The 24,469-nt window shown below is 30.4% G+C and overlaps 1 protein-coding gene and 1 long non-coding RNA gene across 2 annotated transcripts in view; one reads left to right on the top strand and one right to left on the bottom strand.

Annotated features, from left to right (window-relative positions):
- LOC127718329 (uncharacterized) overlaps positions 1 to 24,209 on the top strand; it is a 29,314-nt gene extending 5,105 nt beyond the window's left edge. Inside the window, exons 4-5 of the mRNA XM_052224347.1 lie at positions 20,866 to 21,096; positions 23,842 to 24,209. Of these exons, the coding sequence (XP_052080307.1) occupies positions 20,866 to 21,096; positions 23,842 to 24,209 (599 nt within the window). The remainder of the gene's footprint in view (positions 1 to 20,865; positions 21,097 to 23,841) is intronic.
- LOC127718450 (uncharacterized) lies at positions 139 to 8,497 on the bottom strand. Its single transcript, XR_007989835.1, has 3 exons — positions 8,252 to 8,497; positions 1,696 to 1,758; positions 139 to 729 (listed from the first exon to the last, which is right to left on the bottom strand). It is a non-coding gene; the product is annotated as an uncharacterized LOC127718450 (long non-coding RNA).
- Positions 24,210 to 24,469: the final 260 nt, after the last annotated feature.

Below are 24,469 nucleotides of genomic sequence, written 5' to 3'. Positions count from 1 at the left end.
AGAGGCTACTCAACCACCAGTAGATGCAGTACCAAATACAGCAACTCTAACAACATGCATCGAAAGTGAGTTGCAACAATCTCAATCAATCCTAACAGAGATTGTCACTAGCAATTAAGAACAACCTAATAATATTCCTCAAGCGGCTAGGCCAAAAATCAAACCTGCTCGCAGAGAACATAATAAACTTGTACATACATCTACATGATCTAGCAAATCTAGTTGAATTCCAAACAAAAGCTCCGATCAACAGCAAACCACCAAATTCACAACAGTTCAAACTTTATCTAACGCCAAAATCATGGTACCCCAGTGAAACCAACAACTAGCTGTGGACTAGAAAAAGTCACCAGTGACTCCTACTGAAAAACTTCACGACGGTGCTAGTAACAACAGTACAAAACGATCAAAAACTTCAAATAAATAGTAATCCGTCTACGTGTTATCAATACTCAATAGTGAACATTGTAACATTGTATTAAACCTATTTTATTATATATTATATAAAAAAAATGCAATTAAAATTGAGAATGGAAATGGGGAATGTGTCAAAGAGACAACAACCCGACCACAGAACAGATTTGTTGTACATAATTCTAGCTCTTCTATCTGTATATATTGTACATTTTAGATTTTATCCATATCACTTGAAGTTTCAACTTTTTGAAAGCCAATTTTCATTGGTATGTTCATATATCACCTGTCAAGATCAGTCATCATCTTCTTATCCTAAAAATAAAGATAAGACATTTTTAACCAATCACATTTTGGCGATGAAGCAAAAAATTTTAAGTTTCAAGCAAACAATTTTTCAAAATATTTTATTTGTCAAAAATTTAAACCCTGAAATAAATAAAATGCAAAACAAACTAAATGTAAAAGTGTGTATAATCACAATTTCAAACCAATATACCTTAAATACAAATATGTTAGCAACATTGACTCTTATACTTTGTACTAAGTTCAAAATTGTTTTTATTATTTATACATGTATGTGTATGTGCAGGCATGCGCATATACATATTGTTCTTTTTATATGTGTTTTGAATGTATATTTCAAGATGAAGTGCATATACACTTATATTTACTTGATTCCAAAAGACACTGAATGTACTCAAATTATGAGGTACATGTCAATGTCTGTTTTTGAAGTCACATGGATGACCCAAATAATGACCCATGGGGTAAAAGAAAACAATAAATTTGTCTTATTTTTATATGTAACTTGTAATTGTATGTTTTTAACAGAAACAAACTGTGCTAACAATTTACTTGTGAACACATGTAAAACCATTCAAATTAAATATGTAGGATGGCAATTTCATACTTTTTGCAGAAGGGCTTTTAATACAAGTACATGTAAAAAATTAATACTGTTTATAAACATTATTTACAAAGATGATAATAGTAAAACTTGTAATGATTTAAAAAAAAAACACATTGAGATTCAAATATAAAAGAATAATAAATAGTGTGTGCTTATTTAAAAGACAAAGTACAAGTCGATTCATAGATTAAAGTCCTTTTAAAACCGAGAATAGTGATAAAAATAAAACAACTGAAAAGATGTCCTCTGATAGTCTCTGTGAAGGTCAAATAAAGTGTGACCTAATTGCTATCACTCTGAACGGGGATTTACCTATGTTTACTGAACCTAAAAGCCTAAAAGGTGTTACAAATAAATTAACTACTCACCAACTATGGTATTAAACAAACATCTTCATTTCTGTACAGTTAATTGTAAAGGCCTACAGCAACCTGATAAAAGAAAAAGATTATGCAAGAAACACACTTTACAGATAATTTGATAAACAATTTATATACTGAATTTGAAGGCAAAATTTTACTAAGTAATGGTTCAAGTAGTTCAAGAGGTATTGCCATATGGCTGAACAAAAATATAAACTTTAAAATTATTGATGACTATAAAGATAATGAAGGAAGACTTTTGCTTGTTAATATTGAAATAAATGACACTATAATAACAATAGTTAATATTTATGCACCAAATAATCAAAAAAGCAGAAATACTTTTTCTTAAACTGTCCACGCAGTAATAGAAGAAAACAGTTTGGGTCAACTAATTCTAGGAGGAGATCATAATGACATTTTATCCCATATTGATTCAAAGAGCAAAATTAAGCAACAAAAAAAATAACAAGATAGTTCATAACTTAAATAAACTTATAAAGTCCCTTAAGCTCAATGATGTGTGGAGAAACAGAAATCCAAATAAAATTTAATTTACATGGAGTAAAAAAGATAGATCCGAGTCAACAAGAATAGATTATTTTTTAATAGCTCCTGAAGTATTCAAAAACTGTGTTTCATGTGATATTAGACCAACAGTATTACAATACACAGATCACACAATCATGTGTTTCTTTAAAAATCAATTTAAACAGAGGCCAAAAAGGAAGGGGATACTGGAAACTGAACAGTAGTGTTCTTCAAAAGGAAGACTATGGTGAAATAATTATGAAAATAATAAAATTATAAAAACAAAGCAAAAATGAAAACTGATCTTGACATTCTGTGGGACAATTTCAAAATTGAAGTAAGAGACCAGACAATCAGCTATTGTAAAACAAAAGCTAAGAATAAAACAGACAAAATCAGCAAGTTGGAAAAATTTGAACAGAATTAAATAGTAGTATAGACACATGCAATAATAAAAACAAAAATAACTTATTACAAGATGTAGAAAATATAAAAAATGAAAATAGGAAAACTCTATAATGAGAAAATAAAAGGTAATCAAATAAGGGCACGGGTTAAATGGGAATAAATCATCATATTTTCTAGGGATGGAAAAATCTAGGCAGAGTAGAAAAATAATAACCCAGTTATATGATGATAAGGGTCAAGTTACCAGAGATCAAGACAAATTATTAAAATTAGAAGCAAATTATTATAAAAATGTGTACTCTACAAAAAATCCTGAGATAGAAGAAAAAAAGGTATTTAGACTCTCTCAAGGAATATAAGAAATTAAATGACTGTGAAAGTAATACTTGTGAAGGGGAACTAACTGTTGATGAATGTTCTGATGCAATTTTTAAAATGAAACTTAATAAAGCTTCTTGGCTTGATGCATTAAATGTGGAATTTTACAGATAATTCTGGGATGAACTTAAAACTTTTATAGTCTCTACTTTTAATTACTGTTATGAAAAAGGGAAGCTATCTAAGACTCAGAAAGTTGCTTTAATATCCTTAATTTATAAGAAAAATTACCCTTTATCACTAGACAATTATAGACCGATTACTCTTTTAAACTATAATGCAAAATTACTTACTTATGCCTAAGCACAAAGATTAAAACTCCTTCTACCAAAGATCATACATACTGACCGAAAAAGGATATGTCAAAAAATAGGTACAGTACTACCTGTGACATTATCTGATTAATGGTGGCCATAAAAAATATGGTCACCATGATGGCCCTAAATGTCCATCATTATACCCCCTGCTGCTTATTTAATACACAAGGTATTAATCAAAAACTAGTCAAGGATAAAGAGAAATCATGACTGCATTGAAGTGTTAAAATTACATAACTTTCAGGTAAAGTGTCTCAGGGAAAATATATGACTTTTTGTGTTTGTCAAATTTAATAACTGTGTTTATGACAAGAAAATTCTATAATAAAATGAAATATAAAACTAGTAAGTTGAACATATAGCTTCCTAACTTCTTTTTTGTAAAAATTTTCTCATGACTGTTTGCAAATGTTTGTTTTGATGTTATAACTTTTAAATAATTCTATCAATTTAAGTTATTTTTACATGTATTTTTTGGCAAGTGAATAATAAATGAATATCATCTTCTAATATAATGCAAACTTTCACAACGCCTGCCTTTTCCCATTGAAAAGGTGTTTCTCAAATTAATATTCGAAAATCAAAATTGTTTATACTTACTGCATTTAACATTGTTTAACAAATGTTTAAGATTATCTTTAGGACTTATTCTAAATAAAATTTAGGCAATTCATTATTTCTCTATTGAATAAATACTTGTATATTCAAAATATTCATTATAGAAAAATTTGATAATTTTTTATTGTCATATAAACATATTACAATTTAATCAAGTTTCTGACAAAAAAAACCAAAACAAACATTATGATGCAAAGAAATAACAATTCTATAAGAAATCAAAACACATGGAAAAAAGTTATAAGGTTTCTGCCCTCAGTTCTAATGACTTTCTTTTATAAAGGAGCCAATTTTTTAAACATGTACCATGTTATAGAGGTTTAGCATTTCTTTTGCTTTTTGTTCTTGGTTAAGATTTTATTCATAAGATTCAAGATTTTATTCATAAACTGGTCAGAGACATTAATATGAAAAGGTAAACAATTTTCAAATAGATTATCTCTAAGTTGTTATGTTAATTTTAAAAACAATTTTATCCTTTATAGGAATTTTTATTCACCATTTTCTATTTCTAAATTATGACCACTAATTCTTTACTTAGTGAAGCATTTGAGTTTACTGTTATCACAAGTTTTTATTTTATTTTCAAAATTATTTTCTTATTTTTTTCTTATACTTCATTTTTAATCAAGGGTTTTAAAGAATCTAATTCATTCAAGCCCCTGCAATTATTAACTTTATCTAAAAGGCCTGAGTTGAATGAAATATTCTTTGCAAATGTATACCAAGAATATATATCATGCATATGCCAGTCCTGCAGTTTCGACAATATAATACACAGAACAAAAAGTGATTTAATTAATAGACCATAAAAATGTAACAATCTATACAGAAGTGTACTTTATTTTTTCTGGAGACAAAGTTTGCCTGTTAATTGACAAAATTAGCCAAACTGAAGATAACATATTTGATAAGTTTACAATTGTTTCAAAAAGCAAGACAATTTTTTCTATAAATAATTTCTTTGTAAGTCTCTTTGGTGATTCTTCATGCAAAACTCGTTTTGAGATTTGAAAAATATCAAAGATAAACAAAAATAGTTTATTCCTATACCATATAATGATATTTGTAGTTTTCCTGAATAATAATCATGATAATAGATTGTACAACTTTGTTAACAAAATTTATTGTAAAAGGATTGATATTCATGATATTGATAATTTAAATTTGTGAACAAACTGGCTTGTTAAATTACTTGCTTCATGGTTCCTTTAAACATATCATTTGCATGATTTTAAGTTATAATTAATAATAATTCATTTAATAATGCAAACAAACAATAGAATACCATGTACATCATGTACAATAACTTTTTTTTTACTGAAAAAAATAATTATTTAAGGGATTCTCTCTTTTGTTTTCAAATGCTAGTCAATAACTTATCTTTGAATTTTTGTCATTTCTAATCAAGATTCTTTCCAAGAAGACATTAAATGAATAAGAAGCAAAAAACAAATAAAAAATAATAATAACATAAAAAAATAATAATAACATAAAAAAATAAAAACGTTAGAAAAAAAGGAAAATATGTAAATTTAAAGACAGAAAAATCAACATATGATATGAATTAACAAAGACTAAAACAAACATTCTGTTCTTCATTTTCAAGAAAAGGTGAAATGTCAATTTGAGAAGAAACCTGAGTTAGATGTACCTGTACAGGTAAATTTTAATGAAACATACAAGCTGAAAACTTCAATGCTGATTGATTTCAACAGGTAACATAATTAGATAAAACATCAACCTATGTTTTATGACCCCAATAAATGGCCAACATCTCAAGATTGAATACCCCAATAAATGGCCACCATTTGATGGTGATCATACAAGAGGGTGGGCATAACTAAGAGGAAGTCACAGGTTGTACTGTATATTGGTTTTAATATTCGGCAAATACAAGATGTCATAGACTACTCAGAAACTTTTAAAATAGATGGGGCAATTTTGTTCCTCGATTTTACAAAAGCATTTGACTCATTAGAATGGGACTTCATGTTTGAAACTTTAAAGAAATTTGGCTTTAAAAATGATTTCATAAGGGGGGTACAGACAATGTACTCTGATATTATAGGATGCATTATTCATAATGGATGGGTTTCTACCCGTTTCAGGGCATCTCGTGGTTTCCGACAAGGATGTCCGTTATCATCATTACTATTTGTTTTAGCTGTAGAAGTTATGACAATTAAGATAATGGAAAATAAAAACTTAAAAGGACTAGAAATAAAACTAGACAGTAAAAGCAATACTCTTAAAATCTGCCAATTCGCTGATGATTCTACTCTATTTCTTCAAAAAAAAAAAAGACGTCTCTCTAGCAATTAATTTAATAGAAATATTTGGTACTTTCTCAGGTTTAAAATTGAATAAAACAAAAACTGAAGGGAGATGGCTAGGCCAATTGAAACATTGTCGGGAAAAATTTGAAGACATAAATTGGTGTACTGCACCTATCAAAAGCCTTGGAATTTATTTTGGTTTCAATAAACAAGAATGTCAAAAATTAAACGTTGAAAAACAACTTTAAAAATGTTTAAAAATAATATCTGATTGGAGTAAAAGAAATCTCACTATTATAGGAAAAATAGTTGTCATAAATCACTTGTTTTGCCAAACCTAACATATGTTGCATCAAACACTATTAGTTCTTAAGAAATGTTGCAAGATTTTAAAACTTTAATATATAATTTTATTTGGAAAGGTAAAAGAGACAAAATAAAAAGATCCCCACTTTCAAATGATTTTTTGGAAGGGGTACTTAAGATGACAGACATTAATGCATACATAAAATCACTGCATATCAGCTGGATTATGAAATTAAGTGAAGATAAAAATGATAATTGGACAATTATTCCCAAATTGTATTTCAACAAATTAGGAAAACTTCTTCTTGTATTTAAAATGAATTCAAAGAATATAAACGACATTGACAGAAATAATTTACAATATTTACCAGACTTTTATAAACAACTAATTAAAGATTGGATAAGTGTAAAAGGAGGTAATACAAAGTATTCCGAACGTTTTTTTTTTTTTTTTTAAATTAGAAAACAAGTTCTGTGGGGAAACGATAATATCAGGTTTAACAGAAAATGCTAAAATTTGGAAGATAGGATAAAAAGTGACATTATCAATATAAATGATATCATTGATAAACAGGGTAAAATCTCTGAAACTATCATCTTATCTAAACTTAAATATAAACAAAATTGGATAAAGCAAATATATATTATGTTAAAAAAAGCAATACCAATTAATTGGAAAACAACTCTTAGTACTGAAGATTCTATTAAAACTAAGGTTAATGTCGTAAATGACTTAAAAAGTATGTACTAGACAATAACTCCTTTAATGAGCACAAGGAAAATCTTCACACTAAAAGAAAGTTGTGATAAACCAAATGATTTTCTCATGTGGGAAAAAATATTTGAGAAACAATTAAATTCTAAGGTAAAAAAATAACTTTGTTTTTATTTTTCAATATCTCACTGATAATAGATTGAAAATATTCAGATGGAAACTTATTCACTACATACTGCCATGTAATGAACTTTTGAAAAAGTAGAAAATTACTGAGGACAACTTATGCAAGCATTGTAAAAAAAATGAACACTTTTTTGTCAAATGGTCATTTAATACTGATTTTCTTAATATAGTATTGAAATTAATGAAATCTCTTGGTATTGACAAAGACATTTTAAGCCTTGAAAATTTGGTAACAGAGTACAAAATTGAAGACGCAGTATACTTTGATATTAATTACTTATTAACAATAATATCTTTTTCAATATACAAAGCACATTATGTCTCAGAAAAGAAGACAACAAAAAATAATCATTTTTAAAATTTTTCAGAAAGAAAATTCAGAAATTATTTGATAATTCTAAAAACAAATAGATTCATTGGAAAGTATCAAATGAATCAGAATTAAATCTATGTTTGATGTTTTGAAACAATACCTCTACAGTAAGTACAGAACATTGTATGAACAATTGTTAATTGTGCACAAGCCAAATATGGTCATGTTTATTAACAGGTTCAACCATGCATGTGTCCAAGATACGTTTGTAAGCATGTTCAACCATGCATGAGTCACGACATGTAACATACTGTATTTTTAGATTGTAAAATGTGTATTCACAAACGTTAAACAAAAATAGAAATACATGTATCAGCAAGTTCTTAATTATTAATTAGTGTAGAGAAATACTTTGTAATCTCAGATGAATAAATTATATAACTTGTGCAATACATATACACGTCGGCATAGTAAAGATCAGTAGATAACTAAAAAAACCTTGTATACTTACCAAAGTGTATCAAATAAGTTACATCCTGTTTATAATAATAATACTTAGATGAAACATCCGATATCGCACATGTGGTTACTGATCACGAAGCAGCACTGTGCCCAAATCTAAATGGAACACGGATCACATCGCTAACGGAGTTGGTTCCGGAAAACCAAGTTATAAAAAAAAACGAGGATCTGTATGTGTATTCACAATGATTTATTTAATTCCTTTGTGGAATGAATTGTATTATAGATACTAATATTATGAATAAGTTATATCTTACCAAATAGTGCTTCCCTTAACTACTAGGTAAACTAACATGAGGGATACTAAGTTAAAAGCTGTAAACTTAGTAGGTTGTTACAGCAAATATGCAATAAAGATATTGTTACGTTAAAAAAAAAATGAAAATATAAAAATATGATGTTTTACACAACTTGAAGTCATTTCTTTATAAGTTGGAAAAATTTTTAGTTGTGTTTTGTGTAAAAAAGAATTCATATTTAAACATTCTCTTCAAGAAAATTTGATATTAGAATCATCATTAACATCAGAAACAAATGTTGTTCAAATGTACTTTTTTAATATAATGTACCTGTTCATTTATATTTTGATTTCTTTATCAGATCAAAATAGTTTCAGGCTCGGATCTAGGATTTGATGTTAAGGAGGGGCGCTTCTGAGAAGTAGAAGTTAGATAACCATATTTTGGAGTGTTCTTGTTTTTTTCCTCCTTGCAGCTCTATTGTATTGATGTATTTTAACTTCGAATTAATTTTAACTTCGAAATAATTGTCTTCGATTTTTCTATAAACCTACAATCCATTTCTTTTTCCATACTCAGTCTGTTAATTTTCATGTTTACTTATGTGCTTTGTCCATATGCCATTTTGCTTTTCTTTGTTGACATATTTGTTTGTGTTTATAGGGATTAGGATTATAACACAATGTTGACTGCTGTACCTCTATTTTTGACATTTTTACCTTAGTTTGTTTTGTTCACACATTGTTGTCAATATAATGGAATTTTATGCGACTGTCATACAAGTGAGAGAATGACATCCATTCGTTAGATGTGTTTGAATCTTTGAATTTGCCATTTGATAAGGGATTTTTCGTTCTGAATTTTCCTTTGAGTTCGATATTTCTGTTATTTCACTTTTAAATAGCTGGTCAGCTGACATACAGTATTCAGATAGCTCTACTGATTAACCACAAAGCACTTGCCTGATGAATAGCTTTTGATTTCAATATTTTTAACCAACGTCTTTAGTTTCAAGTTATATCACAAAGAACCCGACAGTCTATTTTTCTTCCTTAATAATTGAACTTTGATATTCTTTATTTTCTAATACAGAATTATTTAGTTATCAAATGCCACGCCTTTTTCCGACGTCCCCGTTTCAAATATTAATTTACTGAATTTTTGCAGGTTTAAATTTGCATACATCTGTCTGAGGGTCTTAAATTGCTACCAATCAAGATTAAATCTATCCTTCCTCCTCGACTGCGATTTATCTTTTCTCCTCAAACTATTGTACGTATTGTACGTTTTCATTCATAACTCGCTAAATATCAATAAGATTATTTGTCTTTATAATGATTACACGCTAGATACTGGTTGTTTGTTTCGGTGATTGTTATTTGCACTTATTCTCTCAATATGTTTTAATGTTTCATTAAAAGAGAGGCGAAAGATACCAGAGGGACATTCAAACTCATAAGTGGAAAATAAACTGACAACGCCATGGCTAAAAACGAAAAAAAACCAACAGACAAACAATAGTACACAAAACACAACATAGATAGCTAAAGACTGAGCAACACGATCCCCACCAAAAACTGGAGGATGATCTCCCCCACAATTTGAATGTTGCAGTTTTGCTGTTTGCCATATACTCAAACAATAAAAAAAAACGTGTCATTAGACGACATATATGATAATACAATTCTTTCATCTATGACTTGGAGGATAATGCAAACATGAAAATAAATTTCCCTACCCATCAACACACAAACAGGTAAAAAACAAAGGTTTCACTAAAAAAAGTCGTTAACACTAATGGAAATGGAAAATTGACTTATACACTATATTATTATATAAAATTATAAGTTTGTTTAATATCACATTGCATGCGTTTCTCTTGTTGTTCAAACATTTATTCATAGATTTGTATTATTCAAAATCAACAGTCAAAAGGTCTTCTACAAGGATCACCAACCTACACCTTTTCATTTTATTCCAAAATTACAAAAATTAATTCTACATACTGTGAAAGTATTTTTATTCTTGGTTTTCAATTTTCGTGTTTTGAGCAAAAGCTACATGTTCGTGGGTTCTTAAATTCGAGGATTTTAGTTTTCTGAAACAAATCGAGTGAAGAATTTGAAGCCATAAGAAACGAAGATTCTTGAAAAAAATCATATGTTGTTTTATAAAGGTTTGTGGGACATTACAAAATAAGGTGTTCATTTTCACTTACTTCATTGTACTTGTTCGTCATTCATCAATTTTTTAATAAATCAATTGCTTTCGGAAATAAGCTGATTCATCTATATTTACAAATTGTCTCGATTGTAGGAAATTGAAAAGTTAACATTTTAATTGAAGCACACGTGTAATCAGAAGCGATGACACTAATTAATCCGAGATCGAATGATCAACAGATTAACGATCATCGAAGTTGTTAATTTGGGCCATAAACATTGTCACTGAAAGAAAACGGTTACCTAAAAATTGCTGCAAATGTACTTTCAATTGTAGAATTAATTTTTATGTAATAAAAAAGCAAGCCCGCCCAATATGAAGTTATTTTTTTTTTGTATTAGAATTAGAAGATATAAAATGAACACTTCATCATCGCATACCATCACCGGAAGTCTGAATTTCATCGACCAAAACTAATGAGAATTTAAACATGTTAAAGGTTAAATAAATGTCGTACAGTTTATGTTTTTTTTTTTTTTTAAATCAAATGTATTAAATTTTGACTAAAGATATATTTTATATAGTTCATAGTGCGTTTGCTGATATTTGATGTATTCTCAAGAGTACGTGTATATGCCACGTACCCACATAGTCAAATCTACATTTTGTTTGTCAACATGTCCTGACTAGGACAACAGTTGTTATATTTCGTTGGATAGTTAAATTCGTTGATAAAGCCAGCCATAAATACCACGAAAATTGTAACACCACGAATAAAAGTACTTTCACAGTAGTTTGATATTTGCACCTATGCGTAGGAACCATTTTGTTTTAAATACGTACTTCTTTCCATTATGTTCTGTTGACCGGACCCGAGTTGGTGGTGTTACATCTTACAAAGTCTACCCGAATTATTTTTGCAAATACTTCCCATAAAACCGGTGCATGGTACCGTCTTAAACTTGCAGTGAGGTGTGAGTTTTTTTTATCTGCATTGTGTTGAAGGCTTCACTGTGACTTTGAGATAAGGAGCAGCAATACAATCACTGGTAATTTGTATTTTTCCTGTGCATATATTGACTTTGGTACCACATATCCTCTGTTTTCTATTATGTTTGTTAGACGATGTTGTGTTATGTTTGATTGATTGATTGATTGGTGTTAAACGCAACTTTCAACACTATTGTGCTATTTCGTGGCGGTCAGTTTTGTTTGGTAGAGGAAGCCGGAGTGCCCGGAGAGAACCAACTGATAATTCTAGTCAGTTGTGATTGGAGTAAGTGCACCTGCCCCGTGCTGGATTCGAACTCACAACCTCGGTGTTGACAGGCTAGAGATACAGTAGTTTGACTACTTAGACCACTCAGCCACCAAGACTCATTGTTTCGTTATGTTTAATTGGTCAAATGAAATGTTAAAACATAAGAGGATGTGGACAACTATTAACCAGAAACCAAATGACGTAGATAACAGGGAAAAAGAAAAATAAGTATGCAGCTCCGAACACATTATTCCTAAAACGCATGTAGAGGCTTTATTCTTTTCTTATTCATTTCCTCTTCTTACTTGTCATTTTTTTTACAAAATCTGTTAAACAACCATTTTTTTTTCAGGTTTTTAGTACATCCTCTTTTTCGATTTTTCTTGTTGTCCTATTCCCAGTTTCTTCTATCCACTATATCTGATAGCTGTGACCCACTTCAGTGTCCTCACCTATTTCCCTGATTAGCTGTGCAGAATAATATTTAAATACAGAAATTTACCTGTTTTGGTGTTAGATATTGTGCAAAATAAAACTTCGATAGTAAATAACATTCATTTGGACTTTACTTTATTTTAAACAGAAATGTTTATCGTCTTATTTTGTTATCAAGAGGGTTGATACTACCAAGGACTAATGAATGTATCTCAATTGAATAGTGACATGATTTCGCAGTTTTAGATCTTTTGATTACAGAATAGTCGTCTGCTTTGTATTTTTTACTGATTGTGTCTTATTCCCGAGTATGACATTTTGACTGAGTGTAGATTCGCCTGATGGGTGACTCATTCATATAAAGAGACGCTTACTATGTCGACTCACCAGGTCTTGCTTCTTTTGGAGTTCAGGGTTTGCTTGTTTCCTTGAGCTTGATTTGGGTCTTCTTACATGATTTTTGAGATTTGAGCATCGATAAACTACAGATATTGTTGTCTAGATTTACATTTATTCACCAAAAATTGATGCGTGATATATGCATGTTATATTGTTTTCATATTGGAGTCTGTATTACACAGTCTTAGGCCTGAGGGCGTTAGACCCCTTACAGACAGGTTCATGAGACACATATTAGTACATTGTAGTAAATATCATATTATATTACATTTGTGTATTGCATTTATTGTATGTTTGTGCACGTATATGTTTTATATGGTATTGCTCGATCCTTATGATTATAATTTCCCAATAGAAATATATAATTATTTCATAAAAAAATAATAATAAAAAAGAATATAATTTTTTGTCACCTTTTCAAAAAAGGTAACACTTGAAATTATTTTCCTTTTGGGCCATTTTCAATTACACTTCAATCTTCACTAATATTCACAGTATTTCAGCTTTGTGTGTTTAATCAGCGATTCTGATAATATTGTGGCTGTTTTCTAAAGATATTACCAAATAATGAAAGACTAAACAAAGCTGGAACTGCTGTTTTGATAGTTTTTTTTTGGCAATTTATAAGACAGTATAATTTATAGTTTGCTACTTTTTTGCTATTTTTGACCGAAAAGCTACGAACTCTCTATATATAAGGAATGCAATCCCCATAAAATAATCTAGAAATATCATTGGGGTAATTATTCAGAAACAAGTAGTCGTTGTGACCTAAGATCTTCTTCATTTCATTCTTCAACATGCTTAAGAAATACAAAGTCTTCACGACCTTTCCACATTACACCTGTGTATTCAAATATTTGAAAACTGTAATAGATACATTGTACATGTACAAGAAAGTGAATAGTGATAAAAAATGAGACATCAAGCAGAAACTGTATAATTATGTTATGAAGGAAAAGTTACAACTGCAATAACTCTATTTAGGATTCCAGAAATGTCGTGAGGGCCCATATCGTAAAACCTGTTAGTCAAAATTACTTAAAGTCTTCACAATAAGCCTTCACTTAGGACCTTGTGGAAATTCAAAACCAGACATTGTGCTCTCATATAACGTTGACAAAATGACATTATTCCAGAAATATGCGTCCTTCTGCATACATAGTTTCTCATCTCTTGTAAGTTTTGTTTTAATTTCTAAAGTGTCGGTATTTTGAATTTCATAAATTTAGCGAGATTGTGCTGAAAAGATAACTTTAACAAATATAGAAATACTGAACATTCTCTCTTCAAGGACCTAGAACTATTTAGAATATTTTCAACTTTCATTAAAGAATACGGCATTAAACAGAAAAGAAAAAATATGAAATCAAAAGACAGACTGGAATCTGTTTTGTCCCTAAAATGCTTGATTTTTTTCCATTATATGTTTTTGTCGAATTTCTTTGTAAAATACAAATAACTAATTTTACGCCTTTTAAGACTTCTGCTAATTAAATCTCCAGAGTTGACAAGCAATTACCACTACATTGAGTAACTTAAGTGTCATTGGTGTGCCGTACGGTGTATTGTTTTAACATCTCTCTGTGAAATTAGATATATTAAGTTTAAAAAACTATCACGCGATACATTGTTCAGCCAAACCTGGGAATATGTTACTTCCTAGTTAAAAATGGTATTTGATAACCAAAAAGTTTTTATCTTTTTAATCCAAGAAGGTATATGCTATCGCAGCAGTAGCCAAGCTAGGCCGTAAAGGCATTTTATAGATAGCCGTCATATATTTTGTAATTATGTCTATAGGAACCTGATTGGACTTTTTTGAAGTAAAATAATTAGAAAGGTTTGTGTGTAGATCATCAGGGTTTACTCATTCGATATAAGCAATGATTGTTTAGCAGTAAGTATCTGCGGTAATCATGTAGCAACCTTAGATTTGAAATGATTTGAAATTGATCATACTGTACCAAGGCCGTAAATCCAGATCAGTTACCCTAGCCTTAAGAAAAGTCAAATCAGGTTCCAATAGAAATAACTACAAACTATATCTGTATAGTATACACAGCAAGGCTTTAAAAGTCTGTACTGTTATTATATACGAACACGATATATGGTTCACCTATAGACAAGGGTATTATTATATTTTGCTGGGATTGGTTTATAGACAAGGCTATTTATAAAAAGTTAAAATTGGCACCTTATAACCCAATTTATTTTCTTTTAATCTAAGAAGGTATAGGCTCTCGTATCAGTCGCGAATGTATGTCGTAAAACAAAACTTAAAACATTCAAACATTATAAATATTATTATAATAAAAGTCGACATTTGGTTTGAGCAGTAACTGTCTCAATATTTGAAGCTTTAAAATTATGTTTATGATTAGAAGACCATCTACGAAGGACCTTTTCTTATTCTAAATAGTTGCCGAACATGGTGGCACTTTCTTTCTATTGAAACTTCATGGTAAATCAAGTTTTCGTCTTCTATATGGAAACCGTTTTGCTAATTACGAAACTTGAAAAGATTTCTATCGAAGTTTCTCTCCAGTCCTCTTCATGTCAACCAATTTGAATGATAAACATTCTTTAAATATAATTGACTTTTTGGAAGCATGTCTATAATTAAACAAGCATCACGTTTAACACCAATCTTTTAGCAAGCATTGTGACAAGAGGAAATAACATGTGAACCCTATTTGTAAAACCGGGCATGTATAATATAACACTGTTGTATTTCCCTTTTGAGGGTAAATATTTTCAAGCGATAGACTAATAGCATGCAACATTTTAAATATAAAAGGAGATGTAACGACATTCTATGTGTCGAGCTATCAATCACAAAACCAAATTGTGACTATCAAAAATCTGTTGTCATCACATAATTCATACTAGAAGCTCTAAACAGCCTGTGTCGCTCACCTAGGTCTATGTGCATAATCAACAATGGACTCTTTCCAACATTGTAGAATTCATGACAAAAAATTCTTTTTTGTTGATCTTGTATTGCTGATCGTGTCTGTTTATTTTCTCTCTATCTTCTTTATTTTTTGCTCAAAACACAAAAGAGGGTAAACAATCCTCATTTAAGGGTAATCACTCCTATGAAGAGTGACAGTCTACTAACTATATCGGCAAATTTTGACTTGTTTTTTATCTTTGATTGCTGATCATTTTTGGTACTTAAAGTTTCTTTTTATCTATTATAATTTTTATCATATAACCCAAAACGAAAAAAAAAAATTGTAAAAATCGTCATTAAAGGGCGATAACTCCAATAAGGAGTAGTCGGAAAATTTCCTCCCCATTGTTTTCAATGTAGATCTTGTCTTGCTGATAATTTTTGCTTATTTAATTTCAATCTATCTATTATATTTTTTAGATACATTTGTATAAGGCAAAAACGCAAAAAAAAAATAAATACAAATCGTCATCAAAGGGCAATAACTCTAATTAGGAGTCAACTAACAATTTCAGATTTTGTCTTGCTGATCATTTTTGAAACTAAAAGTTTCTCTCTATCTTTTATAGTTTTCTAGATAAAATCCCTAAAAAAATGGTAAAATTTGTCATTTGAAGGCAATAACTCCTATAAGAAGTAGCCCGACAGTTTTGACGTCAATGAACAATTGGTACAGCTCAACATTTTGAACATTTTTGTCTTGTCAGATTTTCTCTATTTATGACAATTTTCAAAATAATAGACAAAACTTGCATTCTACCCCAGAAGTTCTATTTTTAGCCATGTCGGCCATCTTGGTTGGCGGGTGAGGTCATCGGACACATTTTTTAAACTAGATATCTCAATTAGTTTCAGAGGAGAGGATTTTTATAAAATTTAACGGACGACGACGACGGACGACGGACGCCAAGTGATGAGAAAAGCTTTTGCCATGTGAGCTAAAAATGAAAATAAATGTTAAGATATTACAGAGATAACCACTGACGAGGTTGCTGACATAGAATGACCAGCAATGAAAATTGGCAAAAGAAAGGACTTGATCTGCAATAAGAGTATAACAACAAAAACAACAAAACACATGTACAACCATATTAATAATAATCAACACAACACTACAGAATAGTCTACCCTCAGTTGTTAATTAAATCGCAAAGTACTTAACATGTCGATATGAACTCACGCAATCATCTGATACCTGCGATTGATTAGATTTCATACATCAACGGTCATTAACAGTAAAGGAAGACATACGCTCGTATATTTTGTTTGTCAACATTTTTTAAGAAAAGTCACCGAAAAAATCTGAGCCAAATTCTTAAAAGGTCTTAAAAAAACGCTTTAATTTCAAGTGAGAATTACATAAATCTTGGAGCATCAAATTTTCATACTTTACGAACCTGCAATTTAATGAGTGCGAAGAACTTGATAAAAGTTTAGTATAATATACAACGAAATACCTTTATTGCAGATGCAAAAAGACTGGATAGATTTTGATTAAAACATTTGTGACCAATACATCGACTATTCAACCTGCTATTCCGAACATCAATTTAGAAATTCCATTCCTAATTATGTTACTAAAGGAGAACAAAATTACAGACCTTATATTTAATCATGTGCATCTACATAGGCTAAATGAAGATATGTTTCTCATTACGTTTTAGAGCTATTAATAAGCATATATCGTGTAAAACATTTACAAGAAAACCAAAGATACGGAGGCTGAGACATGACATAAAGACAGATGTACATATTAATCATATTTATGTTTGATATGCCTACCAAAATAACCCCCCCAAAAAAACAGAAAAAACAATTGCACACAGGCTGAAACATCATGACTGGAAAATATGTTTTTTGTTATTGTCCATCAGCACAAATGCATATCATCAGATGTCTTTTCCTTTTCCATTTTTTTGTGGCCTTGTGTTGTTGTCTGGTTGCTTTGTTATTGAAGTACAGACTACTTGCGGGATTTTCATTTTACTTTGGGTACTGAGAGTTTGCATATTTTTTAGTAGATATATATTATTAGTATGATATCTACATGATCGATAGAATCTTGTTCTCAACCTTAAAGTTTTATGAGTGAAATAGAATTGAGAACAGTTCTATTCTATATTTGAAATGCAACTTTAGGGTACAAATTTTTATTTTACTCAGTTATTTTTTTAACCATATAATATAACAATTTCCTTTGAGGAGACAACAATACAAATCAATACTAAGAAAAGTCTGCATTTCAATTTTTATTGGTTATCTAATCCAAGATTTTTATATAAAGAAATCTTCATTACAAATGTGAAGAGGGTCCGACAAAAAATGTTAACTCTTTTTTTGCCACAACAATGGTATGATGGACGCAATTCTGGACTATAGCATGAAAAATCTACTGTGTAGCTAACAGATCACTTAGAACCAACTTTAAACACAATTATATTGATGATGCAACCGACCAATCATTGACGGGCGCAATTACTGTCAAAGCTAATCGATTATATTGTAGACGTAGAATTTTTTTGTAATCGATTAATAATGAATTACACTCAGTCTGATTTTTGTAAGTAATTGATTACAATCGATTTCTTAATCATATAACATTACTTTTGGATTACTGTCAATTGCTTGCTCCAAAATGATAAAAAAAAATATACAATCACGTGAGAAAGTTAAACACTTGAATGCGGTTCAACGTATTTACAATGGACATTTAGTACTTTGCAAAAGTATTGTTTCCAAATGCTAGGTTTTGAAACAGTTGTTTTATAGATGGAAGCTCAAACCAAGCAACCAAATTAATTAACAACATTCCTGACATATGGATTTTCAACAACAAAGAGTGGTGATTAAGAACCTGGAATGACTTTGACCATTTCACCAGTAACATCAATTTATTTGTGGTCATTTGCTCCATATTTTAAATAATTTGCTAGCGGAATGACTGAAGTTATTTTTTTACTCATTATGGACAGATATAATTGAATTTTTAGATAATCATGCTCATAACTGTAAAAAAAAAGTTTCTTTTAAAAATTCAAATATTGTTGAAAAATTTGTCTTACTAATTTGATAAATGACTACTTCAATTTTATTAAATGCATGGATTTATCTTTTTGTTTGGATTATCTCCTTAATGATAGACAATGAAGATGTCAATGGAGTAAAATATATATTCTCGGGCAATATAAATTAAATATTATACTTAATTAGACATAAATTAAATCAAAACAATGTCTGTATGTCATTCATTAAAAGTCTTTGATCGTTTGATTAGTGAAGCCAAGAAGGCAGTTGGAAATATTTCATTCTCCATGTAATTTTATAAACACTATTATATATTTTCAGTGTCAAAATGGGATACAAGTACATGTATCTATTACTGATCGAGAAATTCAATACACTGATGCATTGCCAAACTGATTTTGTATCTTTTCTTAATCCGTATATCATAACACTATGCTTTTGATTTTGCAATTTGATTAGGGACTTTCCGTTTTGGATTTTCCTAGGAGTTCAGTATTTTTGTGATTTAACTTCTTAAACAAATATTTATCTATTCCAAGCTAAAAGTCAAGCTTTTATTGATAACTATGCTTTAAGGAATTTTAATACAGTCAAGCCTTTTTTTTAATGTGCATATAAAAAAAGGCTTGAATGTACAGAACTTAACTTTGTCTTTTTTCCTATTTTCACATAAAAGGTCTTTAACTATGTCCAAGCATTGTAAGTCATTTGTTAAAAAAGCCTGAATACAGTAAAATTTGGCAGAAAACTTGTTGAAAATAAGGCGGCTTTCAGACAAAAACAAATCTGTATAAATCATTTGAAAAATACTCAAAATAAGTCATGTTTTTAAATTCTATATTATCTGCACCACAAACTGAAGGGTACATGCAGTTGACTATTTGCATATAAACTAGGTTCTATTTTATCAACCTTTTTTGCTTATAAAAGTTATCGAAAAGAAATCGATGATTCCATGGTATTTTTGGCTGTAATCAATCAAATTCCGATTTCATGTAAACAGAAAATTCGACGATTACAGATTACTGTCGATTACTTGGGAAAATGTAACCAATTACCATCGATTACGATTACAGATTACGACTTCCCCATCCCTGCGACCAATCAAAGTTACAAAAAATGTAGCGCATACAACAGAAAATATACATCAGGTATAGCTAGACTGGAATATGGTTTAATTGTTGTCCCTGTGAATTGTTTACTAGTTGTTTGAATATCGCATTCAATAAAAGTGGTGACATGTAACAGCAGTTGCAAAGGAGACAATGGAACAGCAGTCCAACTACGCGAACTACAGAAGTATATATATACTCATATACTCATGCAAGTGCACAGTCGGTAATAAGTCTTATTCATTGATTTCGCATTTGAGGAAAATAGGGCTTGATTGTGGTAACGACTACTGGAACATATCCGTCGCCATATTTTATAACGGTCAACTGAATCATGACGGCGTCTGTAAAATATTTGAAGGGGGACTTCAACTTAACCATTTGGAACCCTAAGTTTATACAGAGGTTATCTGAGACGAAGTTCTAACTGAGGACAGGTACATGAGCGTAATGTATTTTCATTCATTTATCCTTTCTCTTTTTGGGATCAAAGGTAACAAAGCAAACAAAGCCCAATAATAATCAGCACAAAAAAAAACAAAACAAAAAAATTCGTAGACTATAATTACAGTATAATAGACAAAACTTAAGTACAAAAAAAATAATAATACATATTGCCATTCAATAATATACCCACAGTTTCCGAATTCAATCTCAATGTTAACCTTCCGATATGAAGTCATGCCAACCAACACTCTAACCTCAACCTTCCGATATGTAGTCATGCCAACCTAAACTCTAAATATCGACAGTTGAGTAAACTGCAAATATTAAACAGAACATAAGCAGTGTTCATACACTATTGGATATTTTTCAACTAATTGTTATGATAATTCACTAAGACAAATTAAACCCGGAAAAGATAATTACAGTGAAAACCTGATAAAATTTCTTAAAGAATCTTTTTCAAACTCTTATGACTGTTTGACATCGATTTTGTATCCTTTATAAGTTTTCAAAAATAGTTTTGATAATTTGAAATGAAAGGTTTTTTTATTTTCTTCATTATAGTCGCTTTCCGGATGAGTGGATTTAAATTATATGTGACCAATACATCAACTATTCCACCAAACGGTTATCTCTGCTATGCAGATCCTTATCCTCCTTCTTTTCCCAGCATCACTCAGACTATATCGTGTAATCAACTTGGTAAATATGCCGTTTATTATGATAACCTAGGAGCTGATGAAGGAAGTGTGATCACCGAACCTATTGTTGAGTTGTGTTACGTTGCCATCAATGGTGAGTTTGTATAACGTATTATACACTGTAGTTAGTACCTTCAACTTATATATCATCTTGTTAATTTAAATTCATAAGCCCTATTTGACTGAAATTTTGATGTACTAGGTTTCGAAAATATTTTGACACGGATGTGGATGTATATGACGTAGCAACTTTACAACACAGCTAAACCAATATGTACCAAAAGCTATCAACTATCGTCTACAAATGTACAACTCAACATTGGAAAAGCAACAGACGGAAATTTTGAATTTAAAGGCAAGCTATAAACTATAGAACAAAAGGTTGTCAAAAACTATTGATTATGCAGGAAACGGATTTATGTCACTCTATGGTTTGTACATTCTCAAAATGACTGAATATTTGTTTTCTACTTTTAATAAATAAACTATTATAAATGATCATTTTTTTCTCAATGATTGATTTAAAGCTACTACATAACACCACAAGCCTGACTGACAAGGTTCCACCTAAGATTTCTTTAGTACATTTCATCATTGAATCGTTTTTCAACTAGTACCGTGACAACCTTGAAAAAGCTATATATCAAAATATAGTATGAGATAATCTATGCTCATCTGAATATCAGTTTGAGTCCTTTGACAGTTATAATTCATCTACTCAGAGACTAAACTTAACGGTTACCCAGTCGCACAAGGCGACCAGATTTTCGGATTGGTGAATATATTTTATCATCCTGATTGCCAAGCTAGTGACTGTAAACTATTTTGCAGTGAATCTCATTTCTTCCTCCCCCTCCCCCGATATAGACAAAGACTCTTCCCAAACAGAAACCTTGTTGCCTAATCACAGCAGGAAAATTAAAGAGAGAATTTCCAGAAACCAGTAGTTTCATTTAAATATCCAAAACCCGGTCGGAAAACTACATTTTCGATGCGAAGTCACGATTTGACATATACCCCTTCTCTAAACCCATGTTTTTATCTCTCTTTTAGATCTTCTACAATTATTTCATTATTGTTTTGTGTTTTCGACTTAATTGTGGAATTTGCACTGCATCAGAGATGCATTCCAGTTCTCCAGGGAGTCATTGCAAGCCCGGATTCGACGATTACTTGTCCACACCTCGCTATATTATCAAAATCATCAAAGAAAAAATTAAACGCAAAATTTAGTAAATAAATATAAAAATATATAGTTTGCTATCCAATCTTCAATGAAAAGAGAGTCATTGGTGGCTGAGTGGTGTAAGTGTATCACTAGCCTGCCAACACTGAGTTTGTGAATTCGAATCCCGCACGTGGCAGGTGAGCTCGACTCCAATCCTACTTGACTAGGATTGTTAGTTTTCCTACCGAAGGTCGGTGGTTCTCTCTGGTCACTCCAGCTTCCTCCACCAATAAAAACTGACCGCCACGAAATAGCTCAAAAGTGCTGAAAGTGGCGTTAAACACCAATCAATCTGTGAAAAGATGTATGTATGTATGTATATATGTATGTGATTGTAATTTCCTCCGTTATTCGGAGCACCCTCGAGAGCAAAATGTCATCAGGCAGTTCAAATCAAAGGGAGACAATTTTTGTAGGAAATGTACTTAAATCAGTATTTTCAAATCTTATGATAAATTCATGGTGGCAATAATTCAAATGTTATAAAGTTATCACTTTTTATCAAGTTTTACCAGACTCGAAAGCTACATACAGGATAACTTAAAAAAGTTTTATTATTATATGAAAAGTACATTTAAGTGTTTTCATTGGTATAATAATTAGTTCGGCCCTAAAATTTCAACTGGGCCCCTGAAAAGAATATTTTTAGGGCACAAGTTATTTTTAGTCCCTGCTACTCCGTAAACGTTTGGTCCTTTTTTTGTTGGTCTTAAACATTTTATCATGTTTTGAATTATTAAATATCTGACCTCGAACATCGCTATTACGTTAACGGTGTACAGTAAAGAAACACAGTGTATTGATAAAGTTAACTGTTGTTTAAACCTAAAACACCCATGCTTAATATTTGTAACAAAATCTGTAGATAAGTCGAAGTCATATTATCTGTTTACAGTGCAGATTTCCCTACCTGCCCGTTTACAAATGTTGTTAACATCAACTTTATCAGCAATCAAGGCCGGGGTTCAAAGTTATTTTGAAACATTCTACTCTAGCATGTCTTGAAACGGATTGAATCAGATGCGGATAGATAAAAAATCTAAAGATTTGTAAGAGTACATACAATCAAAGTCGCTTTCCTCTTGCAATCGTATCAAACCTTCTCTACCCTTTACACATGTATTTCAAATTTTAAACGAAAATACAAACTGATAGAAGTGGTCCTGCTTTGTTTCCTAGCAAAAAAGAATGGCCAACGTATAAACAAGTATCTTGGCTAAGGGAGGGATGAATCGTACTTTGACTTATATAGAAATTGATAGTGAGGGTCAGTTGAGAAAAAACGAAAAGACAAAAGAGGTGATTTCAGTTTCCCAATTGTTAACTTTCAATGTCTATGTAGCAACATTCTAGCAGCGCATGAATATGGAGTCTATATGATACGATATGACAGTTTTGCGGAAAAGCTTTTGGTATGTTTACATGTTCTGTCTATCGTATGTTTGACTTACACTTTTATCTCTTGTTTCTTTCTGATTTGTTATCGTTACGAACAAATAAATCGATATTTCTATTCAAATATAAGTAAAAGTATGACATAAAGATTGAGCGCATTTTATATGAGACATTAATAGAAAGCCTTATTTTGACTATTATATGTATAATTTTTAGGATGCATTAAAGGTGCATGGGGAACAAACTGTAAAGATGAATGTCCATTTAAATGTTTAAACCAAAATTGTTATCCTGGAAACGGCTCCTGTGTCTGGGGTTGTGATCCACAGAACTGTTTAAATAACACATGCGATAAACACACAGCGGCTTGTTCAGAAGGATGTGAAACTGGATGGATCGGCCAGTTTTGTAATAGGAGTAAGTCTTGTTTAAATATTTGTATTTTTTTTATAAAACAATTGTGTGGTATAACAACTATTATTTTCTCAGATATGCGAACTATAAAACACATACAATTACTAGGATTTATATTCAGTATGGTATATGTGATTAAACAACGGAAATTTGTTCTACTTAACAAATAAACAACCAATATATTTGCATATAGATTTGACATTATCAATCGGTATCATTCATACTATTTTCATTTTTTTTTATCTAGCTGTTCTTCGTACTTCACATACTAAAGTCTTATACTTTAAATTAGAATATGTAAATTTACCTTGATTTATTCCATTATCTTTTGTCAAAAGCGTATTTGCACTATTTGCTTTATTTGTTTGTTTATGCTTGTTTCTTATGATAATGCACACGCTAACTTACGATATGCGCGTATAAAATTTTG

The sequence above is a fragment of the Mytilus californianus genome, unplaced genomic scaffold (assembly GCF_021869535.1).
Source record: "Mytilus californianus isolate M0D057914Y unplaced genomic scaffold, xbMytCali1.0.p SCAF_1, whole genome shotgun sequence".
Classification (NCBI taxonomy): Eukaryota; Metazoa; Mollusca; class Bivalvia; order Mytilida; family Mytilidae; genus Mytilus; species Mytilus californianus.
The sequence above is the reverse complement of the archived record's forward strand: the minus strand, read 5'-3'. Positions and strand labels throughout refer to the sequence as shown.